Below are 24,373 nucleotides of genomic sequence, written 5' to 3' on the forward strand. Positions count from 1 at the left end.
TAGGTTGTGTGAAGAGACCGAGCTTAGAGTTGTTGACAATATGCACCCAAAAAGCACAGCAATAGTTCGTTCTTTCCCATCATGGCAAACAGGAAACTTGCCCAGATTTTCTTGTGCTTTTCTGGCTCCAAAGAAGAGGTCTCTAAACAGGGGTGTTGGTGTTTAGAAGAGGCTTCCATCAAAGTAATGAAAAGCATTTTTCACAGAGGTGAAGGTAATGAGCTGGTTCAGCACTAGCAGAAGTATTTCACTTCGTAAGAAATTTCTACTTTTATCTCCAAGGGCAAACGGTTAGGTTGGTTTTTTTGTTGTTTTGTTTTGTTTGTTTTGTTTTCTTTTAATATAGTTTTGCCGTGTAACTAGAAATGACCTGTCCTCAAAGGACAGCCAGTAGAACATCGCCTTCTCCAACACCATTTTCCCCACTGCTGAAGAAATTTGGGTGACTGGATCCCTTGATCCTTCTTGCACAAGCATGGACCCTACTTACTCGTTTCTGTCCAAGAGCCATGAGTAATTGCTTACTTGAAATTCGATGGGGCTTCTGCTCTTTGCCCCATTTCACTTGTGAACATTAGCCAAGTAAATGTTGGTTCTTGGGTCCTATTATCAGATACAACCAGGAATTGTACAGCAATCCCAGGAAGAGAACACTCGTTTGTCTTGCAGATGTTTAGTCCTCAGTGCTTAAAAAGTGTTGGAAGAATCAAACATACAAGACCTAGAAATCAGCTGGATTTTTGCAGCTGAAAGAGGTGCTTGAGTCATTCTTCCTCAGGGTCTTTTATTTATAACGTACGAAGCTCCTTCCCAGGATAAGTCTCCAAAGTTAATGTCCTGTCATCTTGTGTCATAATCAGGAGCTTTTAGTTTTCTTCTGAAGATGTGCTCCTAATGTTGGTATAGAGATGAACAAAACTGAAGGGAACAAGCTTGACTCTTCCTCTAGTTTTGTGTTTGTTTCCAATTTAGTTCATTTTTAAATCTGTTCCATGTTCTCTTGACTTGAAAAAGGAGTTTTCCCAGTGAATATTATGTCACTTTAGCTTCCAGCTGCTGTGCTGGAACATAGCCACCCAATAATCTCCTTAGGAATAATTGCTGGTGTCTTTTCAGATCATTTTTGTGAAAGGTGACAAACTGCTTGCCACAGTGAGACGTTAATAACACAGAGATGCCCTTTGTTTGAAAGCTGGTGCAGAAATTACCCCATGCAGTTGTTGGAAAGTCAGAGTTGTAATGCTAGGAAGTGAGGAACGGATCCGTTCATTTGCATATAATTCCAGGGCTTATGTGTCATCTTTTGTGTAAACCATACAATTTCTGGCACGGTAGGGAATGTGTGCTCATAATACAGAGGGACAGGAACATGGGCTTGCTCTCAGCATGGATCGGGGTTAAAGAGATGTCATCTACTAAAAAGGAGGGGGTAGAAAAGAAGAAAACATGGTCTGCAGGAGCTACATGGAGAGAAACAGTCATGGATATTTAATGAATCCAAGTTGTCAGACCAGCTCAGGGGAAACTATACATCTCATAGTCCCCTCTGAGTAGGCGTCAGAAAAAGGGAAGAATCTGCCTCCTTCCAGGTGTGCGTTGAGCAGAACTTTCCCTGCATCTGCCCTGAATCCCAACTGAGACCGATCGCATGTTTTTCTTGTTGCTCTTGTAGTCAGAGGCTGCTCGGCTGTCCCTTTACCAGTCAGATACACTACAGATGTCCGAGATGGACATCTTCCTCTATGACACTGGAGTGAAACTCTTAAAGACTCTTTAAACTGCAGCTGAGGGCTTTCAAGCATGTTCCCCGTGTAGGTTTCTCAGCTTTTTCATGGAGAGGTGATTTTTTTGGAAAATGAACGGCACAGGGATCTGTGTTGTCTTGTGATTCGGAGTTGGAGAGGTCCATAAATACTTGTTTTGCCTTTTTTCTTTCTCCTTCTCTCTCTAGGAAGCTGGAAAGTCTGAGTAGCCAGTCAGTCCCAATGATGAACTTAACAATTAGAGCCTTAGTGCCCATCTTCCAAAATTTCTAATAAAATTGCATGAATATTTAATACCCAATTATTAAATATTTAAAAATTTAAAACTGAACTGGTTTGGAAGTTAGCACGTGTTGAATAATTCAGAATGGGGAAACGAGACTCGGTGCTTGCGCTGAGACAGATGTTACCTTTCCCATCTCCCTGCCCAGAGATGATTTTGTGGTCCTGCCAGTCTTGGGACAGTTTGTGGGCATTGCATGGAGGCTTCAAGCCTTCACCTCTTGCTAAAGAGCATTAGCACAAGGCTAAGCGAAACAACCCTCCCTATCCATAATAACACTTCAGACTCCTGCGATGGAAATGTGAGCTCCAGAGGCTGGAATAATGTGATTGAAAGCCTAGTTATCCAGGAGATGGCTCTGTTTCCAAACATCTTTCATGCTTCAGGGAAAATAGATTGGTTTTCTTTACGTCTGTGTCACATTCCTGCAGTTTTGTTATTTGAAAGCCCCTTTTCCCCTCTTGCTGTTCTGCTGCTCCATGCTGAACCAGCGTTTCATTCAGCTCCAGCACGATCATCTTTAAAGGATTGTTTTCATAATGTGGACACCAGAAAATGAAGTAGAACGTGAAAAAGATGCCAATAAAAATAGGGCAGAACCTCCTATCCTGCGAGAGGAGGTCCAGGGCACTCGGAAGAGCACACAGAGGAAATGTCTGGTGTGATTTTTGAGCAGAGTAAGTGCCTTTGGGGCTGCTGCAGGAGCGCGAAGAGCAAAAAGAAGGGTCTGGGGAAGGTTTCACTACTTGGCATCCAGAGTGCTTTCAGGCCACGAGCAATATGTTTGCAGTGCCAACACTTCAAAACACTATTAAGGGGATAAACAAGGGAAAAGAAAAAAAAAAAGAATTGAATAGAAGGAGTGAGTGGAGGCTTTTTAGAGCTTAGTTTCCTTTGGAACAGAAGCCCTAAAACAAACTCCACAATCTTCTCCATTAAAAACACAAATAAGGTGGCGTGCTGCAGAGACTTGCCTTTATCTGTTGCAGTGCAATTGTATTTTCATCCCCGCTGGCTGGCTGAAATGGTGTGCGTTTTTCCTCGCCGTCCTCTGCGACCCTCCAGCCCGCCCGCGTGCTGCGCACAGCGGAAGCGGTTCCATTAGCCCAGGCCGTGCAAACAATGAAATGGCAGGCTGACCTTTCAGCAAAGCCGCCTTACCTAGGGAAGGGGGCACGGGGCTTTGTCTCAAAAAAGTGAGTTCTGGAGACGGTAATGGTGTTACAATGTCTGTCAAGAAGAGAGGCAGTTGGTGGGTAGGAAGGGATTTAGGCCAACGCAGCGGCGTGTGCTTATTTGCAAACACCCTCCAAATAGTCAGGGAGTCTGCAGGGTTTAGGGTTCAGTCTGTGCATCGCAAATGAGAACTAAAGGACGCCTGTATGGTGCCCTGTCCCACCTCAGACTCTGTCTTACACCACACAGTTATTTGATAAGCTACTTTAGAAATGGTAGGAATCTCTTTAGGTGTTTATTAATTCTATGTTTAGATCCGTCTTCCTGCAAAGCTACGATATCTTTGTGTTGTGAGCGCAGACTTCACAGCGCAACGGAGAGGGAGACAAGGTACTGTAAGTAACATAATCTTGGACACTATCACCGAGTCCAAATAGCATTTCCATGAGTCTCAGCATCAGAATTTGAGCATAGAAAGTTCCTGGAGTAAGAGCAAAACGGCTGTGCTCCTGGGAAACCTTGAAACCATTTCTTCCCTGTAGTGAAAAGCTCCTGTTCGTAGCCTCGGTGAACATCATTAGATAATAAACTTTAAAGCACTCTCTAATGCATGATTGAATATTGTCCACCCTGTATTGTGAACGCCTATAACTCCTGCAAATAATCTTCACTTTGAGAAGGAACAAACAAATATTTCTGGAGCAGTTTTTCTGTGTTTGTTTTAATAGCAGATGTTGGATGCTCTTTCGGAGGTTTAAATAGCATCCAGTGTTTTGGGGTAGTAGTAATAGTAGTGATGTGCCAGTGGAAACAAGATAATGGGCAGAGTGCAGGGGAGGTGATCAGGCAGGGGATAAATTCGCCTATTAGATGCTTCTGCAGACCACCCCATGTAATTAACAATGCGTGTTATATATGTTAATTATATAGTCCCTAGGATTAATTCTTACATTAGACACTTGAGTGGTTTCAAAACCACTCTTTTTCTTGGAAACAGCCTAGTGGAGAAGTGATTCTCCTTCCTCTGAGAAGCGATACAAGTTATGCCCCTGTTCTTGCTACCAGACTTCCCTGAACTGTAGCCTGTGAAAAGTCCCAGTGACAGGGGGGTTTTTTTGATAACTCCAAAATAGATTACTTGGAAAACAGGTAGACTGGAAGACTTACGCGTAATATTTGCTGGCTTGTTGTAGAAGCAGAAGATAACTACTTTCCTGTAAACTTAAGTGACACAGTATATTTGTATTTTTAAAGGTGAGGCTATTTTTTGCATCTGCAGTTAATGAGTAGCTCCAGCTCTGGCTGGCATCACTTTGTTCTGGGAAGTGCTGTTGGTCTGTAATTGCCATATGGAAGGGAAATGTGGCTAGAAGGCTTTAATCATCATTTGGGGGGTGGAGGGAGGTGTCTTCCTGGTTAGTTCACAATTTATGACCAGTGTGACAATCCTAACTTCCAAACGGTTTGTGCCATATCATACTAATTGGTGAAGTCCACCTTGGGCAATAAATAGCTCTCCTGAGGTTCATTTATCCTGCGTCTGGGGTGAGTGTTGCCATCCCCACCGAGTTCTGTATTGCTGCAAGCAGGCTGCTCGCATCATTTAAGCCAGTGATTTTAAAGCTGCCCAGGGTCTCTTTACACAACACTGCCCTGCCTTCACTGAGAAAGCGTGGACGCGCTGCGGGGGTGGCTGAGGAGCTGAGCTGGGCTACCAAAAGCCCGCTTGTTTCCTGCCTTCCCCCACTCCGAAACAGCTTTGCCAACGAGGAGGAGAAGGGCAGAGAAAGCTCCAAGCAGTGCCCACACTGGGATCGCCTAAGGGAGCCTTTCGCTCGGTGGTGGTTCATCTGCCAGGGCTGAATCCTGTACCTAGGCCAACTTCAAGTGTGCTTGTGAGTATTGCAACCTTGCGTTGTAATCCCAGGGTTATCAGGAGAAGGAAAGAACCCTTTCCTTAAGCCTGATCCATGCTATGCGTGTGTGTAGATACTAGAAGGGGAAGCTGATCTTCCATAGCTTCCTCCCTCTAGTCCTCAGTGTCCTGCTTCTTTCACGCTTGCCTTCTGATGCCCTCTGCCACTTTGTGCAGGTTATCTGAGGATAAAGGTTAATTATGGACTTCTCTCCAAGAAATGCTACCCTTGTAAAGGTACGTGCGTTGTCTGAAATGGAGGCTTCAGACAAACATCTTCAGTGAAGAGAAACATATGGGAAATTTTCTTAGTGGAGAGTTCTTAGGCAGTGCAAGAGCTGTAGCTGGCCATGGCAGCGGAGACCTTTACTTGTATCATGCTGCCTTTGAAAACTCTTCCCTGAGCTGCTGGAAGGGCAAGCTGGTGGCTGGGAGCTGCACGGAACCATATGCTACATACACTGCTTAAAAATAAACCCGTGTTGACTGATCAAATAAATACTACTTAGGTTTAAAATTGAACAGCCAGTGCAGTCTGTTGAATATAAAACTGTTTTTACCTTCAAGAAAAGTTATAATTCATGGTTGTAATGTCACAAATTGCAAGTTTTGCAAAGAGCGGTTTGAGTCTGCCAGACTGTAAGGTCGAGTGAGGGCAGCGTGGGGCTGCCACGCCGGTCGGGGCGTGTGGTCCCTCTCCCCTGCTCCCTCACCCAGGGCGTAAAACACACCTATAAAATCTAGCAAAGCGGATTTTATTTCTCAAAAGCAATGGTCATAAACTCGCCTACATCAGAAAATGCTCAGCTCTTCTTCTATTAGCCTTTATTTAATACGATACAATTTATTTTTATATTGTGTCCTTCACAGAAGATCACAGAACTCTTTTCAGACACTGTTCCTCATAAACTAAAGCTGGAAGAGAAGACTTCAGCTTGGGGTTTGAACAGGGGAATGCCTGGAAGGATTTCAGGTGCAGAAGGCAATGTTAGAGCTGCAGAGAGTTGAGAGTTGGGTGGGAAGGACAGACCTGCAATAGGAGATTAAATAACAGTTTGGGGGTACAGGTGGGGGTGATTGACGGGTGATTGACATTGCATGGCAGGCATGGTGGTATGGAAATGGAGAGAAGCAGCTTGTGCAGATGGGAGAGAATAAGGGCAATTGTGGCCTTGCTTCTTGGAATTGAGAAGACAGCATTTCCTCTTCCCATTATGGACCTTGTGAGAACAAGATGGTATTGGCATCCCTTCTGTAGGCTGGAAACGAAATCTAAGCAGTCTGTTGTTTAAATAGAGCAGGGTTGGTAAAAATACAGTATCCTCCATAGCAATGTTGGGTGGCATCTGTCTGAGGCATTCTGGCAGGGTCAGCAGGGACGGGAATTCATGTGTAAATACTTTATCCTGTGTGTGTCGGAGTGAGTGACCCCCAGACATGTTACTAAGGGCAAGTAACCTTTAATGGAGAGTTAGAAAGGACTTCGGGCCTTCCTGAGAAAGAGATGTATTAGCTCGGATCGCAACTGAATTAATGCAGCTACATGGCTTGTGGCATCTTTGAGGACGGGCAGAACAAATTTGTGTTTTCCTGGAAAAGACTAGTGATAGATTTAATTTCATGCCACTTTTGGCATGCTGAGAGCCCCATTGTTTCCTCCTCTTTCCCTGGGGAAAAGGTTAGGTGTGGATTTGGTTTTCTTTGGTGTAGAGACTGCTATTGCTATTGATTGACCTAGCTGAACTCAGAGCAAGAGCGAAAGCTGAGGTATTTCCAGGCTCTGTGAACATTTTCAGATGTAAGGAGTGTAAAAGCAATGGAATAAAAAGCAGTGGCATTTTCAATATGAGACCAAAAAAGGCCAACTGATATTTTATTTATTTATCCAAACTAGTTTGAATTATTCATTAAAGTCAATGTAAGTGTGTGAAAATACAAGGTGTTTCAAGAAGCAGTATCATTAGGGGGAAGTTAATTATTTGGCAATATTAATTTTGTAACAGATTAATGACTTTTTTCAGTGAGGATTTTTTTCCCCATCAAACTCTTCAGGATGGGCAACTTCTGTGGATACTCTTGGCCAGAATACAAAGGAGATGGGGCAGTATGATCTCCAAATATTTTCCTTTTCTCTCTGTTCTCCTCCTTTATTTTTTTTTCCAGGCAAAGTAAACAGCCAGTCATTATCCCTGACCAAGGCATATCCTGCCAAATCTCACGCTTATTTTCTCAGTTCCTATTTGTTTCATTAATGCTTCGGTGAGAGATTCTTCAGCGTCCCTTCTCTGGGATGAAGGATGTTTATGGTGTGACTTTCCCCATCCATCGTTTCTGCAGAGCACACCTGCAAATTCTCTCGCCTGTTTTGTGCAAGTGTAACAGAGTCAAACATAGGACCTCACGCGAGTGCTCTAAATACAGGGATTCTAGTTTTCAAACACTGTCTTTTAAAGATAAAATTAAACCTAATTCTCCAAATGTTGTGAAATATCTTAAAGGATAAAGACATTCGATGTTGCGTAGGTGGTAGATAGAGCGGGTGGAAACAGTAATGCTGTCGTCAGAAACCTGCTCTATTAATGCACCTTGACCCATCCTGAAAGGATCTCCCTCTGTTCCGTGGCCTCTATGGCTATGCCTTAAACATTGCTCTGAAATACGCTGACTTGCACTCTGTGCAAATGATGACTTTTAAATCAATTTGTCCTGACTGTGCTACAAATTTGGCGGGAATTAGCGGTATTAGGTGAGGCTTAAGAATTAGTGCCGTCACATCTTTGAATTCAGACACAGAGCAAACAATGAGCTGCCTCTTAGCTTAACATCTTCACTTGGTGGGGGAAATATTAGAAAGATTAATTACTGTCCCCAACTCAGTGCATATGCTGCTTGTGCTGCTCCCTGGGTGCGGGGAATCTGCGGCGCCAGGGCTGTACGTGGGCAGAGCCGTGGTGCAGACAGGCTACCTAGGTACCCAGTGCCTAAAAACAGGCATCCTGTGCCATTTTAGTCACCCCAGAGTCTCTGAGACATTGGCCTGGGCCTGAGCAGTAGGACACAGAACCTGTAAGAAATTTCTTTCCTGCAGAAGCTGTGGAAGGTATTCTAGAGCGTCTCGGATGGCTTTGTTTCAGCAGTGGGATCCTATCCTCCATTTCTCAAGTCTCAGGTTACCTTCCGACCAAGTTACTCTTCCACGAGTCCTTCTCACCATGTGGCTTCTTGGTTGTGTCGGCAGAGTCCTCAAGGGAAAGCAGGGGAGTAGTCACGGCCCTGAGCGCTGTCCTGAGTTAATCTGGGAAGAGCCCCTGGCTGAATTGTTTCCCCGGGATAAATACTGCGGGAGGTAGGCATCAGCAGTTGCTATAGCTGAACTATTGAGGACTGCAATTTAAATGGGTGTAAAGGAAGAGCAATCTCTGTTTTGGTCAGGGTTCAACGGACCTTTCACTGGGGGCAGTTGCAAACTTAAGCATTCCTATCGTGTCCCTGTACCTGCTGGTGGTTTTTTTCTGCCCCATTCCCAAGCTGTGCCACTAAAGAAACACTGTTGGGGATTTGCTAATGGAGCCGCGGAGGGGATGACAAGGCTTTATCCTGTCCCTGGCTGGTGCTGGCACATTTGGCTGTGTCTACATTAGCAGTTACCGAGTTCAGCACCTTGTGCCAGTGGCTGACACGAGCATCTCTAATGGGGAGATAACGTTTTTTCATGCAGATGAATTCCTTCAGCCAGGACGGCTGATGCGGTAATACACCGAAACTGCCGCAGGCACTGGAAAGAGGGCCAGGAGGAACAGCGGGGAGGAGGCGAGGGCACGTGTTGGGAGCGATGGCTTGCTAGTCCTTCAGTTGAATTGAAAAGCTCGGGATTTCTTGCATAAAAGACTGATTGTAGTCAGAGTTTTGCCTTTTTCACTCTGAGGGTAGTGGAGGAAAGCAGTTGCCATCACGTAGTTGCTATTCTGGATTCACATGGTTGTAGTCTAACTAGGCCAGCGCTGCTGGGTGGGTGATAAGGCTTGCAACCCAACGGGTGCGAGGACACTCCTGACGGCCATTAGCAGTACCAAGTCTGAGAGACAAAACAGTGGACAAGGCACTAACTCTTCATGAATAACGAAAACTGTTCAAAGAGTTCATGAATTAGGGTGCCATCCACCTCCAAGGTTATAAAAGTCAGGAAAGGCAGCCTCCGAGATGCGGTAGGAAAAGGCAGATTTACTTTTCCAAGGCTAGGCTGTATTTATTAGGAAAAAAAATATCACGGTTGGACATGTGCGATATATTAAAGGCAGTGCTGTCTCTGACAGTGGCGAAATGTTATTTACCACTGCAGTGTGGTCACTGAATTTTTACTTTCATATATGGAATTTTGTCCTTAACAGTTGCATAGCTGAATGAAGACTGTGAGAATATTGAGGTCAGAGCTGCCAATTAACCTCCTGATTTCAGAGGCTGATTACTCAATTAATCAAAGACCAGACCCAGCTGAGATGATGGGCAAAAGGTTGTAACAATCCAAGGAAGGGTTGAGTTAATCACGCGGTGATGAGTTTGGTAGGAATGGGAAGGTGGGTGGTCAGGAGAGAGACAGCCTTTTCAAGCTCACGAGAAGGGGCAGTGTGTAACCCACAGCCCTTCAGCCTTGTAGGCAGGGTTTGGATACTCTATTTACCTTACATGCCCAGCAATTGGGAGATTCCCTGTATAGCAGTGTTTTAATGAACAAACTGATATGTCATGTTCCCCAAGACTGGCTTGCTCCCGTTGATAAAGTGAGATAGAGCTGGGGGGAGACCTGGAGTAAAGGAAATACTTTGCTTGTACATCATCTCCACAAGCAGCTCAGGGAGGTGGAGCTGAATTAACCGAAGGTAAGGAGTTGGCCAGCGTTAACTCTCCCTGCGTGGATGCCCTCGCTCAGAAGTAGCGGGACATGTAGTTCTCTTTAACCATTAAAGAGTTCCTGTCCTTGCCTGGGGATTAAGCTGAATTGGATTAAGGCCAAAGTACTTCTGAGCAGGGGCATCCTCAGTGGCATTTAAGGCACTTTAACTTAACACATTGAATTATCCTTTTGTCCCACCCGGAGCGCCTAAGTAAAGCAGTACAGAAGATAAGAGGAGACTCGCATTCCTCTGGTGCACTTGCAGCTGCTCCGAGGTGAATCATAGGCAAGTCCATGGCCTTGCAGTTATCATCCTGCATTCTTCCTGCACTATGCTTGGGAGGTCCATGGAAGCACTTTTCGGCAAATACTTGAGTAAAAACTCTTCCAGCTTGCTTGGGAAACAGTAATACTTTAGCTTGGGCTGTATAAGCCCAGCCAAAAACCTTCCTTCATACTCAAACTCTTGCTGAAGTTTCTGCTATCCTAGTGCTGGACTCTGACCTAGCTAAAACAAAGACATATGGCCTACATGTGCTACAGTTATGTCTCTGATCACAGAACAGACAAAGCCTTAACCCTCAGAATGACAAAGAGGTATCCGAGTGAGGAAGTCTATTTGTCTGCTGTTAGAAAGAGTCAGGGGTTTTTTCTGACCCTGGACTGCAGTGTTGATAAAACAGGCTGACTTGGGAGACATCCCTAGTGTATATTAAAGTAAAGCCAATCTCTGTAATTAAAGGGGGGATAAATCGAGGTTTAATTACTCAGAAGGCACCTCGGGTGAAAGATTCATGGTAATTGTTGTGTATCCTCTTGAAGGATTCACAGAGCTGGCGGCTCCCTTTGTAGCAATAAAATACAGGGTGAGTGGCAGGCAGTCTCACCGGACCTCTCTTCTAGGGACTAGTCCAGCTAAGGTAGCAAATGCAAAGAGGCAGTGGTACTCTTCAGGGTTTTTATCACAATAAAAGCCCCTTCCTGAATCTTAAGGGATTCCTAAGCAGTGTGTCAATTTGAGATCAAAGCACTTTTAGTCAAATCAAGAGTATGCTGGAGGAGATTTCCCTTATAGGCAGCTTTCTCCTGATGTAACCATACAGAGGCGCGTTTCTTACCATTTTTCCACTTTCTTGCTTCCCGTAGCATAACATCCTTCTCTTGGGTTCTGTGTAGAAAATAAGATGTGTGCATGTGAGGAAATAGATGCTATAGCTTTGAATTTTGTAACCCGTTGTTAAAAGGCTGGCTGAGCAAAAGAAAAATCCATCCCACCAAGACATGTCTGGTTTCCTTATTCCCCAGTTTATTATCTTTTGGTCTGCTGGGGCCAGGAGGAAAGGAATCTAGCTTGCCTGTTTCTTTACTCTGCCTGCTTAATTCACTTTTTAAAAATTTAATTAACCTTTTCAATTCACTTAGTTTGGCTAGCACTGTAAATACAGCGCAAGGGCTCTGTGCTGATGACGTATAACAAAGTACCCGTTTTCTTCCCCTACACAGAGCTGAAGAAACAAGTGGAAAGTGCAGAACTAAAAAACCAGCGTCTGAAAGAAGTTTTCCAGACCAAGATCCAGGAGTTTCGCAAGGTGTGCTACACGCTAACGGGGTACCAGATCGACATCACGACTGAGAACCAGTATCGACTCACCTCCATTTACGCTGAGCACCAAGGGGACTGCCTGCTTTTTAAGGTAGGTCTGCGCACCCCTCGCTGCACATGCTTCTTTGGGTTCGTGGTTTTCAGCGTGCCAGAATGTATTTTCTCTCTCTCAGTGATTAGACTGGAAAACTACTGCCCCCCCTGCTATGTGACAGGGTGTTCCTTATGAGGGAAGTAAAGATCCTTTCTTCTTTTGAAAAATTACCTTAGAAGGTTTGGCATCTGGCCTTGCACTTCACCTTTTTATATTATCAGTTATATATGCCGCGGCAATAAAACCTTATGTAACCATCAAGGTTTCATCCTTACCTCACTGTGAAATATATGTCCTTACTGTCTTTGCTATCCTCTAGCTTGTCTGCATGTCATCATCTTGTCTTTATGTAAATTGGAATTCCTTTTGAGCAGCAACTCATCCTTCTGTGTGTGAAGTGCCATTTATGTGAACAGCACAGATGAGTAGCAATAACAGTCTGTCTTCTGCTGGTCTGATACCTTTATTGGTCTAGCTAGGTGGTCTGAGGTTGGGTTCTGGCTTGATAGGTGCTGTTTTCTTCTGTGCTCCCTTCCAGCTAGCACAGTTGGGTTGATACATTAGAGAGATGAGGTGTGACATGAGAGTCATCAAGCTGTTAAGTTACATCTTTACGTCGGTTCAAGTGTCAACAGCCCAGGTTTACAGGTCAGTGGGAGAACATTCTCCTTCTCGGTGACAAACACAACTGGCACTTAAAATCATACCTGCCTCCCACTGATCCTGCTGGAGTGAGTCTCATCTAGGAGAAGGATGAGGGTTTTAGAGCCGTTCAGCACAGGAGGGGACTCTCCAAGCAGGACCTGGAGAAGTTCTGTTTCTGCAGACCTACTGCTGTGTGCCGCGTGTGGATTGCTGCAGTATTGTTTCTTTATATAACAGGAAAAATATTTTCCTATTCTGCAACTCCAGAGCTTCAGGAAAAAAAAAAACCCTCCAAATAAAGCAAGTGAGGGTAAGTACAAGACAGCACCTAGGATCCTTAGTAAAGCTAGGAAAATATCGCCAAAACTGTTGTATTGCTTGGCCTTATGACATTTCTGGGCTGAGACAGATGACAGCAAGAAAATAAAGTTCACTGTCTGGGGAGGAGGATGAGTCTGTTGGTTTTAAGGTACCGTCACTGAATCCTGAAAACAGTTCTCGTTGAGATGGTGCAGTGCTGTTAGCTCCAAGACCTCCAGATGCCTGTGCTCACACCTGGACTCTTAAATGTTTAGTGAATGAAACTTCAGCAGACTTCTGGAGATGTCTGTTGGATGCCATGTCCAGACAGTACAACTAGCAGTTCTTTCTGCATCATAGGAGAGATGGAGTGCTTGGAGAAAGTTAAGAAAACATGAGAAAATTGCATACTGGGCACATGAACAAGAGCTGGCTGGCTTCAGTAGTTTGTCTTCAGTAGGATCAAATATTCCTTCATGTCATGGCAATAGAAATAATTTACACGCAGGAGAATGAATAATCAAGTAGGGATTCCTCTCCCTAAACGCTCTTCTTGCTTTCTCTTCTTCACTCAAGTCTTTATTCCCAAGTATGTCCAGAGGATGGAGGCAAGTGTCACCAGGTAGAGCAGCAGCAGTTCCAAGATCTCGCATTTCCCAAAGCCAAGGGTGGGTTGCTTATTGATTCATGGAATTCCTCAGCCTCTCTTACCTCACACACCTCTTCGGATAAGAGAAGCAGATTTGCTAATTAGAGCCTGAACCACAAAATCTCAGACTCTTTCTCCCTGTTCAGTACATCGCAGAAAATTCCCACCGTCTGCAGCTTAGAATAGCAGTAGAATATAAACAACACATTATTTCCTTGCTGAGTCCAGGCAGCTGGTTCTCATGTACGTACCAAGGCTTGAATCCTGACTACAGCTTCCAGCAAGGTTGTGTGTTTATGCTGTGGAATTTCTGAGCCATAGCAGACTGTGGGTGTTTGCGTGCATTTCATTAACCCAAAGAGGTCACAAAGCAGGGAATGCTATTTGTACTTATTCCATTCAAGCAATTTATGGAACAGGGTCTATATAATTAAACCAGAGAAGTCCCCTGGCACTTTACAAGCTTCTGTAGTTTGCCTGTAAACTTTAGAGCATATTTCAGTAGCACTGCTGGTGGCATTTAATTTTCAGTGAGGCTTCAATAGCAGGGATGCAATAGGAGCTACTGTAACGTAACCCCTTCAAAGTTAAATGAAGATGAAAAATGTGCTTGGTTTTCCCGACCAAGGTATGCTGTTACTGTAGTAGAGCTTATTATCTGCATGCTGTATGTGTCCAGCCAATTCGCTTTAATTGGAATTACAGCTTCAATGAAAGGGTTAATCACAGTGCCATGCTGCGAATATAAATGACTGCATCTATAAATGAGCACTGAATTCCAATGAAACCGTATCAGTATTTATTGGCGATCCCTATCAATGCAACAGATGAGCTCATCAACTTGAAGGATGTTCCAGTGATTTTCAGACCCTCTGTGTGTGAGTGCGTAGGCAGCAAGGCACATCTCAGACTTCACAGCTCGCTCTCGTTTGTTTGCTCTTTTTTATTCTTTTAATTAAATGCTGTGGAAAGCGGTGTTACAGATTCCTCACCAGGAGTTTAGTTTCTGATGATTTTTTTGTGGGATGTAATGCATTATAGTTATTGGGGCACTTGACAGTTTCATATTCTGTTACCGTTGCTGGTACATTAGATGTGTTAGGCCATGACACAGACTTTGCGTTCTGCATAATGCTTGGCTGGTGTGTCTAGGCCAGGCCACCTGTGAGATATCCAAGAACTGCTTTGACTCCCTTTGTAACAACCTATTAAATACATCTGCTAAAACATTGCTGGGGAGCCTCAAAATCAGCTTAGCCAACTTGGAATTAAGCGGTGGCAAACCAGGATGTCATTGCTTGGCCGTGTGTACATCACGCTGTTTACCCTTGTCTCTGGGTAGATCCTGAATGAGAGTAAGGAAATGAGGTCTTCAGAAAGACAATGACAATTGTTTCAGACAAAGAAAGTCTTTTGGTAAACAGAAAGACTGGTCAAATTTGAAGAGGAGATGATTTGGAGACACTTGTACAAATGAACAAACAGTGTAGAGAAATTAAATCATGGGCTTTTTCTTTTTGCGTGCCTAAAGACACAGTCTCGGCCAAAGCATTTGAAGCCAATCAATTTAAAATAAAAAGAGTGGAAATCCTTTTATTTTATAGACCCTCTGGCTTCAAGGCACTGCTGAGAGCAGGAGCTCAGTAGGTTTTCTAGAATGTTTGTGGTGGGTTGACGCTGGCTGGACGCCAGGTGCCCACCAAAGCCGCTCTATCACTCCCCTCCTCAGCTGGACAGGGGAGAGAAAATATAATGAAAGGCTCGTGGGTTGAGATAAGGACAGGGAGAGACCACTCACCAATTACTGTCATGGGCAAAACAGACTCGACTTGGGGAAATTAGATTTATTACCAATCAAATCAGAGTAGGGTAATGAGAAATGAGAAACACTTTCCCCCCACCCCTTCCTTCTTCCCAGGCTCAACTTCACCTCCAAATTCTCACCCTCCTCCCCGCCAGCAGCGCAGGGGGATGGGGAATGGGATAATACACATAATAATACCTAGTTTACATTAAATATTTACATTTACCTTAAGTAGGGACATACAGAGCTCTCTGCTTTGAGGTGTAAAGGCAACCTCTTACTACAGATGTTAGGAAGAAAATTCCCATGCCTGCTGCTTATTTTCTGGGTTGTGTCTACATATGGTTTTGCTGCTGCTGTACCTGGCAACATTCAACTCCATCCTCTGGAAATACTTGGGAATGAAGACTTGAGTGAAGAAGAGAGAGCAAGAAGAGTACTCAGAGAGAGGAATCTGTACTTGATTATTCACTGTGCTTTCAGGTAAACTGTTTCCACTGTTGTGGCATGAATGTGGTGCTGGTCACTATTCTTGATAGGATCCTGTGCTCAAAACGCAATCAGTCTGATCCTGTGTAACAGCTACGTCAAATCTGGTGGTGTTTGCAATCTCTCTGGGTTTAGGTTCCTCTACTTTCTCAGAAAGGAGTGCTCAGATTTTTCAGTAATTCATGTATAAATCATTTGGGTCTAAGTTGGTTGGTAAGGAAGTTAAAACAAACTCTTTCCAGTATCGCAGCAGTGTTACGTGTCTGAGCTCATAAATACTCTTGGCCAAAAGACTGCCTTTAGGCAGATATTTTCTATATCCTCAGAGCCCAGACTTGCAGTGTACAGAACTCTGCTTCCAGGCCTTGCCCCTGTTATTATTTTCTGTCAAAATTATCAAATGGAAACCCAAACACCAGTGGTAGTTCATTGAAGAACATCCCCAAGATGGTAGGCTTGATGCCTTAAAAGAGAATACCCAAAGTATCCGACAGCAAACAAAACCAGAAGCATCATGACACGGCTTGAGAATGTTGCCAGCTACGGGGATGGCACTTCTTGCTGCAAAATAAAACCTTTATTGATGTCCTGTTGGATTGGTAATATGGTAATAAAATCAACAGCTTTTCTGCAACCTGTGAAGTTAACAGCCAGTGTGTGCACGCTGTCTTTGATGCACACCTCTTTAAGGAGTTACGTAAAGAGTTGGTTTGCAGATCTGTAAGGGGAACTGTCACTCTCAAAATTCAAGGCAATCTGAAAAGTGAACACTTGCTTCTGATGTGGTTCACTGTGGGTGCAGAGGCAGAACATAGAGCAGTGAAAGGGATAAAGGCTTTGTATGGAAGAAGGGTGTGGTGGAAGGACAGATACCACCTTTAACTTCCCAGTCTTCCTTTGCTTGCCGCATCACTTCTGTACCCTGCCGTCCTGTTGCCTCTATATTGACAAGGTGTGTAAAATGCTATAGGGCAGCTATGTGGACAAGAAGTAATAGTTTAATTCTCTTTTCTTGAGGAGGGAAATGAGGCTGGATTGAATAAGAAGGACCTCGGAGGCTATTTTTCAAACACAAAGTGATGCTGACAAACTGTTCGCTGAAAGGGGGAGACAAAACTCTTGTGGTTAAACGTGCAGAGAGAGTCCAGCCCGCTGACATTCCAGCGCAGCCTTAGCCTCAGGTTGGCCAGGTCGCACCAGTGAACGATGCGCATCTCGGAATGAGCAGGATGGTTTATACAGGGATTACTTTTACTCACCTGAGTGCTCTTCTTTTGTCTTGAAGCTGACAACACTGTTGGGAGCTCTGGATCCAAGTCTGCATGCTTGGCATACCTGCCGTTTCAGTTATTTCCTCCTTGAACCCAGCAGAGGATCTCTGAGAAGCATGTTCTAGCTGTTTGTTTCTTTTTACATCTCTATCTTCTCCCCTCTCTTCCTTCTCACCCTTGATGAGTCTCGAGAGGAGAAAGAAATCACAATTTTGATGGAGTGCTATTCTTCCAGCAGCCGTCTCGCACTCTTGCACACACAATCAAAAATAACAATGGGGCTCATCGGTGGAGCAGGCCAGGCTGCAAGAGATTGATTAGAGATTGTAGGCCTCTCTGAGGATTGTTAACTCCTCATTCTTGTTAATTACAAGTTATTTTATTTTTATATTTTGTTTTCAATTTTCCCGTGTGGTTGCTGGAGACTTCATTTCTGCTCATCTCCGGGAGCGCCTGCCGTCGCTGCGCGAGTGTGATGCATTCCTGCCAGATGATTGCACTGGGATTCCTGGAAGGGACAGCAAGGACCCATCTTGGGTTGCACTAATCAGCAGCTCTAAAACAGGAGCTGTTGAGCAATCTATGGTATTACAGCGTCAAATCCTGTATTTAAACTTCCTACGCATCATTTTCTTTCAGATATTGTAGCAGCCTGTTTCATGTTGGGACCTGACTTTAATTCTTGCTACTGTCTTCATCTTATTCTGCTCTTTCTCATGCTTTTTTTCCTCCTGACACAGTTTCTCTCTTACTGCATGTGCTTCCCTAAACAACTGCCTGTCCCCTCGGGCAGGGTAGGGGTTTTTACTCCCCCCCCCCCCCCCCAAATGAAACCAGTCACCTCGAGGATAGCGGAGAGATCTAACAGAAGGTTTTCTTTTTACTGCAGAATTTCTGAGCAAAAAGATGCTGCTTCAAGACTTCAGGAGGCTGAGCTGAAGCCTTGTTCCAACAGGGCAACGTTAATGCTCTTTCTCTGCCTCCGTTTCCCATCTGTACAAGGTGGATGATGCTCCTGCCAATGTCACTAGACTTGTTAGGATAAATAGACTGTGCTGATGGGGGACACAGAGCAGCTTTGGGCTGGGGAATACACTCCCCTCTTACCTGTCAGCCTGGCGCAATACCCATTTCCAGCGTGTTGGCACCACTCGCTCCCCTTCCCTGCCATCCCTGCGAGTCTGCCAGGCCCAGCCGTGCAGGTAATTAATGCTGATGATGTTGGAGAATTGTTCCAGTGACTGAGTCTTTCCTGACTAGCGGGAGGATGGTACATGTGAGGCTCGCTGAAAGGTCAGAGATTTGTCTTACTGATGGGTGCATCCTCTCTGTTGGAGTGACTGATGCGTTACACTGTGAGGCAGATGCATAACTCGTCACTTCAAAAAAGCACGCCTGGTTTTGGGCAGGAAACGTGAAGTTGGCTCACAGATGCCATCTGAGATTCAGTCTGTCCCTCTGCAATTCCCCGTTAGCTTTGTAACCGTCAGCTGTTGGCCACCAAGTTGCTTTTGCAGTTTCCCTTCCCTTCGCTCCTTCATGCCCCAAGGGTGTGGCGGTGCCAGTGCTGTAGCTCCAGGTTTCCCTCCCCGCAGCGTGCCGCTTGTGGTGGCATGAGCTCTGCCTCCCTGTCTGCACTTCCCCTCTCTCGGCAAAGGAGCAGGGCGCTGAAAAAAGACAGCTTTCAAGTTATTCCCACAAATTCTGTGCCTGGCTTCAGCCACCATCACTGTCAGTACTGCTGATGGCCTCATCCAGGCAACAGGACGTGGCAGACATCAGCTATCCCAGCTGAAGGACCTCAGCGTCTGTTTCCACGGCTTCTGGTGGACTTGGCAGTGTTAGGTTTACCGTTGGACTCAATGATCTTGAAGGTCTTTTCCAGCCTAAATTATTCTATGATTCTGCAATTACAGTAAGTAACCAAATTACTGGAATATGCCTTTTTTTAATAAGTTTGCAATTCACCTCCCTCCAAATCCCCTTTTCCTTCGTTAAAGTATCATGGGAGAGAGAGCCCATGCTTTCTAGCGAAGAGTCATGTGCACCAACATGGAGTACAGGTCCCTGATGAGAATTTAATTAAACCAGGCTGGTGTAGCAACATGTGTGGCCCTGGATGCGTGGTATAGGACAACGCACGGGGCAGGTCGTGCCCTAGCTCTGCCCGTGCCCCAAACCAGGCAGCCACTGACTCCATCCTCGTGCCGCACGGCAGAGCCAGGCAGCCCGGCAGGCACAGCACACCCCTCTGCCCCAGGCAACGCGAAAGCTGCAGGGTAAGTTAGCAGGAGGCAGAGCAGATCCTGGCTGACTTACCCGCTAGAATAAAAGCCTCTCCTTCCTTTCCCCACCCGCCACGTTCCCAGCACCCGCATGATTGCAGTTTGCTGAAGAAGAGTTGTTCTTGTCGCTGGCTGCGCCCGGTCTGCCCGCGGGAGGTCTCGGGAGAGAAGGATGTCTGCATCCGCTCGCTGCTGTATTTGAACAGCTTACAAAGGACTGTGTGGGCTGACAGGACTGTGTTTACGCACCATGAGATGAAGGCGGTGTTAAATAATGGATAAAGCAGAGGGGACATAAGAAAAACCCCTCCCGGATTCTCGTTCCCATCTCTGTCACTAAATCGCCATGTGGCTTTGCTCTAGGTCACTCAACCTTCTGGTTTTCTCTGTCCCTCTCACCTGGGTGCAGGATATTACCATTCATGGACTTCCACGGGGGTTTGAGAAGCTTTTCAAAATGTTCTGCGGTGGGGAAGCTGTGTGTGAATGGGTTGGAGATGTAACCGGTGCAGCCGGCTTTTGTTATACGTGAATGGACACAGCAAATTGTCCCTCAGACGCGTGGTGCAGCCGGAGTGGGCCGGGGGGCCTGGGGGTCTTTCCTTTTCTGTGGGTACCCGCCACCTTCAACAGGCATTAAATCTCTTCGATTTATTTAATTTATTTATTTGAGTGTCTCGTAGTTTCAAAAGATGTTCTACTTGGAGCCTGTGTGATCGGCACTCTTGAAGGAAAAGGCGATGCCTTCGAGTCCGGGCTGTGGGGGAATACCAAGGCCTCGCTGCAGCACACATGAAATGGGTGTTTTGCAAAGCAGCTTTTGATGCACGCTTGTTGCTTTCCCTGGCTGCTTTGTTGTGAATTTGCAGAACACGCAGAGCCGTGTCAGCAAACCACAACCCCGCTGGCTGCTTGCATATGGTTATGTTCAAAGCTGCACATGAAAAGGAGTGGAAATTGCTGGAGGTTTTTATCCTTTTGCGGGGGAAAAGTCTTGAGTTTCTGGGTACCCTGCTTCTTAGCCATCTCCCCTGGCTGCTCCACAGTCTCAATTATTTGTCTGTCCTTGGACATGAGGAGGAGGGGACAGGCCACCTCTCCTGCCTTGGGTCAGTTCTGGGCCTCTGTGCTGGTGCTGGGCTGCTCCAAGGCCAGCATGTTCAGCCGCAGCAAGACTGTCACGACATCATCTTCCATGCCATCCCTGGGTGACAAATGGTGTCAGGGACTTCAGCAATCCCCGTGACCCTTTCCTCCACTTGTAATCCCGCATGGACATCCCTGAAGCCTCTTTTTAGCTGGCTGTGAGGGGTGGTTGGTGGTGCAGAGGGCACGCAGTCGGAGCATTGCCGAGGGACTTCAAGATGGCTTTTGTACCACTCCTTCGCCTTTCCCCTGTGTGTTCCAGGAACAGGTTTGTGAGAAGACCTCTAGGAAGAGCAGTTAGCTCCAGGCAACACCTGGGAGGTGAGATGCAGCTGGTCACATCCAGCAAAGCACCCACCAGCACGTGAGTGCTCCAGGTCATGGCAGCACAGCTCAGCCTGCACAAAGCCACCGGTGAGAGTGAGTGGCAGCCGCTGCCTCTCTTCTTTCTCGAGTAAGCAGCACATTGTTTAAATACAAATATAATTAGGACTTGCCTCTTGCTTTGGGAGTTAGAGCTACTACCCATGCTTGTCTGGGGCAAAAGATTTTCTGATCTCCAGGGACAGAAGATGGAGGGTGTGTATAAAAAACTGTTCACAAATATGGAAACACAGCAAAAGATTCCCATGCTGGTATGGTCTTGGGACATCTATCATCTCCATCTGAAGAATGGATCTGGGCTTATATAAAGGTCTTCTCCTTTATTTGTTGTGAATATAAATGCATGTGTTGTGCCCTCATCTAGGATTTCAGAGTTAAAAGGTTTCAGCCTAAACTTAGTTTGGATGACGAGGTGGTTAGCCCTTCCCCACAAGGTTTGGCAGGTGAGTGGGGAGGGATGTAGTGGGGGAACAGTGAGGAGCAGAGAATGGGGTGTCATGGTCACAGGTTGCCTTTGGCAGCCAAAGGGCCACCATCGGTGTGAGCCGGGAGAAGAGGATCTCGCAGCCATACGTTCCTCTGTCATCCTTGTATTGCTTCCACGCTTCAAAGTCTAAATGCTCAATTACTACATGGCTCTTAACCGTGAAGTTAGTGTTGCATAAACCAGTTAATACGCTTTCTCTCAAACTGGCTTGCCAGTTTAAGATAAGAGCCCGTATTTCAAAGCTTGTTAGGCAGCTCTTCTTCGTGGGATCCCAGTCTCTGCCGTGTTTGGGTGTTCCCCGAGACCTTTACCTAAACAGAAGTCTCTTACATTTTCTTTTTGAGAAACCACTTGTAGGAAAGCAAAAATAATAACCACTGTGAGTGTGCCTTCTGCTTTCCTCCAAGGCATCCCACCTCTATTTGGAGGCACTTATTGCTGGAGAGGGTTGGAAGCACACCAAGCATTCAGTCATGGCATTTCTTGAAGATTTGATACACTTCACAGCATCGGGGAGTCTTAAGCACAACGTGCCATGCAGGCTCTCCAGATCATAACGTGTCCTGTCAGTGTTGCAGTATGAATCTATTAATGCTGGTGTCCTTGCCATGGTGCTGTATCTGTGGAGCAATGACAGAATGCAGCAGTAAACTGAAAATCCTTCTGGAGAGCTTTGTTACGGGGACTGGCTGCTGTGATTCTGGTGGAGTCCTACCCTATGCTACAGAACAACAGTTTTTGCAGCTCAGCTCTTTACGTACTGTATACTTAAGGAATTAATACTTAACATGGGTACAGATTAATGTTAGGATTTAATAATGTATCAACTGTCTTTATTCATATACATGGAAATAGTGAAAAACCTATCCCGTTCTTATCTTTGCTTCAAACAAACAAGTACATGAATCTTCCTAAATCCACACACAGAAAATGTTCATTCTGCCCCCTGTGAATGTTAGCGGTAAGAGCAGGGAACTTAGTACTATTTTAGGACTTAGGATTTAATGTATTTTCTTTTTTGTCAATTGCATGAGAACATCCTTTGAGGAAGAAGTGCGGAAAAGTATTTTATGTCAAATCTATCTTATAAGGATTCACAGCTAAATCACATTGCTGCTTTCTCCTCCATGGCGGAAGCAGGGAATTTGAGAGCTGAGGATGACCTCCAGCTTTGGTAACTCCCAAAGTTATCTTTTGATGGCATCTTTAGCTTCTAGAAGATGACAAGCCTGTCTGCCTGTATCTTGGAGGGAATAATATCAAACCGAGGCTTGAAAATTTTAATTTGTCCCTAATCTGTATTTAGTTTCAGCAAAAGTGGGTAGCTGGTAATGGTGGGTCTATCTCAGCTGTGTTCTGGGGAGCTGACATAAATTTCAACCTTAAACTGAAGGGTTTGTCTGTCTTAATGGAAGTCTCTGGAAAGGGTTTCATGTGCTAGCTGTCACTTTGCATTTCTGGGATGTATCTGACTCTGGAGAGGGGACTGTCTGCAGGTGATTTTTATATGAAGCAGATAGCAAAAGAGGTGCATGCAGCACGAGGCGGGGGTTTGTAATCATGTCGGTGCATTCAGTGACTGGTTCTCATGCCATGTGCAACGTAGCTACGATGAATCTGCAGCAAGGGTTACCAGTCAGCTGTCGGTTTGCTGGTCCCTGCGAAAGCTCTTGTGTTTCTGGGTGTTGAAAGGGCCCAGCTGACAGTTGCATGAAGGCCCAGAGGTTTTGGACATGCGTGTAAACAGCTCTCCGTCGCTGTATTTCCCAGGAGGTTGTCAGACCTCTGTGCATGTCTCTGTCAGGCAAGAATCTCACCGTGTTGTCCTGGGAAAGCACGGGAGATGTCCTTGGCTTTTTGGCAGAGTCACTGCAGCCCAAAGTTGTTTTTCTTCATATAATTCCATTAGAGTGATGACAGTTTCAAGTTGGAACAGAAAAAGACCTGATGAAAGGACCACTCTGTAAGTGGGGAAGATAGACAGAGTGGAAGCAGTAACTAGGAAGGTAATAGACGGTGATGGATCTATAATCTCTGAGGCTGCTGTAAGCAGTAAATTCCTAAATAGTGTCCTTTCAGCCTTAACCTATTTATTTGCAAAGTGCTAAATTTAATTTTCCTTAGTCTGCAGGAAAGCAGCATCCCAGGAATAAACCTTTAGCCCAGCCAAGAAGCTGTGCCAAAGTGCTTGTTCCAGCATTTCCATTTCCTCTTTGCTCTGCACGGAGCGTCAGGGCTGTGCGCCCCAGCACGTCATCTCTCAGGTGTGCTGGTGTCACGAGGCTGGAGTCAACGGTGCTGCAAGGTGGGACGTATCCTGCACTGGAGCCGTTTCAGAAGGGGCGATTCAATAGCCAGCTGGACTCCGTAAGAGCAGGATGAATGAACCGGTCCCGAGGTGGGAAGGCTGGCACGTGAAAGCATGCGAGGGAGCTAATATTGCACGTACTGATGCTCTGTCTGTGCTGTAGATACGGGACCGTGGTGCTAAAGGCTCTCAGCTCAGAATAACTTCAAGTGTTGAACAGCACATAAAAGCCCATGTATTCTGAAACCTCCACAAAGCCACATCTTGAGGAAGAAAAGCAGTGAGTTTGCCAAGCAACCAATGTTCTGCACATTCACCCTGCAAAGTTTCAGTGAATGTGGTAAAAAGTAGGTTTCTGCCCGTTGCTTTTTGTTCCTGGTAGCACTGTGCTGGTGATATGCACAGCGTGTGTTCTTCTGGAGCTAGCAAAGAGGTTTTTCCCAAAAATACACAATTTAGTAGAGTTTTTAGAAATGTTGCTTTGATAAAATATTTCAGGAGGAAACGTGCAGCGTCTGAATCCAGGAGCTGCCTTTGAGTGAGCATTCGGTGTTCCCGCAGCTGTCATGACCCCAGTGAAGTACAACGTGGGCTGTCACTAATCCTGTTGCTTCAGAGAAAGTCGGTTCTCAGTTTCAGAGCTTTGCTATTTCCCTGCCTGCAGAGGATTTCGGCAGAGTTCCTCACAGCACTCCCAGTTCCTCTTTGTCCATTTCTTGTCCCCACAAAGGCAGCACGAGCAGCGCTGGGTTGGCTGGTGGGGAATATGCTGCCAGTGCTGCCCTGAGTTCCCACCATGTTCTCAGCGTGTTGCTGATACGTGAATGGAAAGATGCTGCTTCCCAAGGATGGAGGAGTTTGCCGTCTTTGTTCTGCTTCA

The 24,373-nt window shown here is 45.5% G+C and overlaps 1 protein-coding gene across 5 annotated transcripts in view; it reads left to right on the forward strand.

Annotated features, from left to right (window-relative positions):
- The window catches only part of MAD1L1 (mitotic arrest deficient 1 like 1), a 381,442-nt gene that overhangs the window by 274,240 nt on the left and 82,829 nt on the right, over positions 1-24,373 (forward strand). For 4 of the 5 annotated variants that reach the window (XM_075514957.1, XM_075514958.1, XM_075514960.1 and 1 more), the window contains one exon: positions 11,532-11,722. In XM_075514957.1, the coding sequence (XP_075371072.1) occupies positions 11,532-11,722 (191 nt within the window). Of the gene's footprint in view, positions 1-11,531; positions 11,723-12,044; positions 12,111-24,373 lie in introns of those variants that run through there. The other variant, XM_075514959.1, reaches the window with a different exon arrangement.

Source organism: Mycteria americana, chromosome 12 (genome assembly GCF_035582795.1).
Source record: "Mycteria americana isolate JAX WOST 10 ecotype Jacksonville Zoo and Gardens chromosome 12, USCA_MyAme_1.0, whole genome shotgun sequence".
Classification (NCBI taxonomy): Eukaryota; Metazoa; Chordata; class Aves; order Ciconiiformes; family Ciconiidae; genus Mycteria; species Mycteria americana.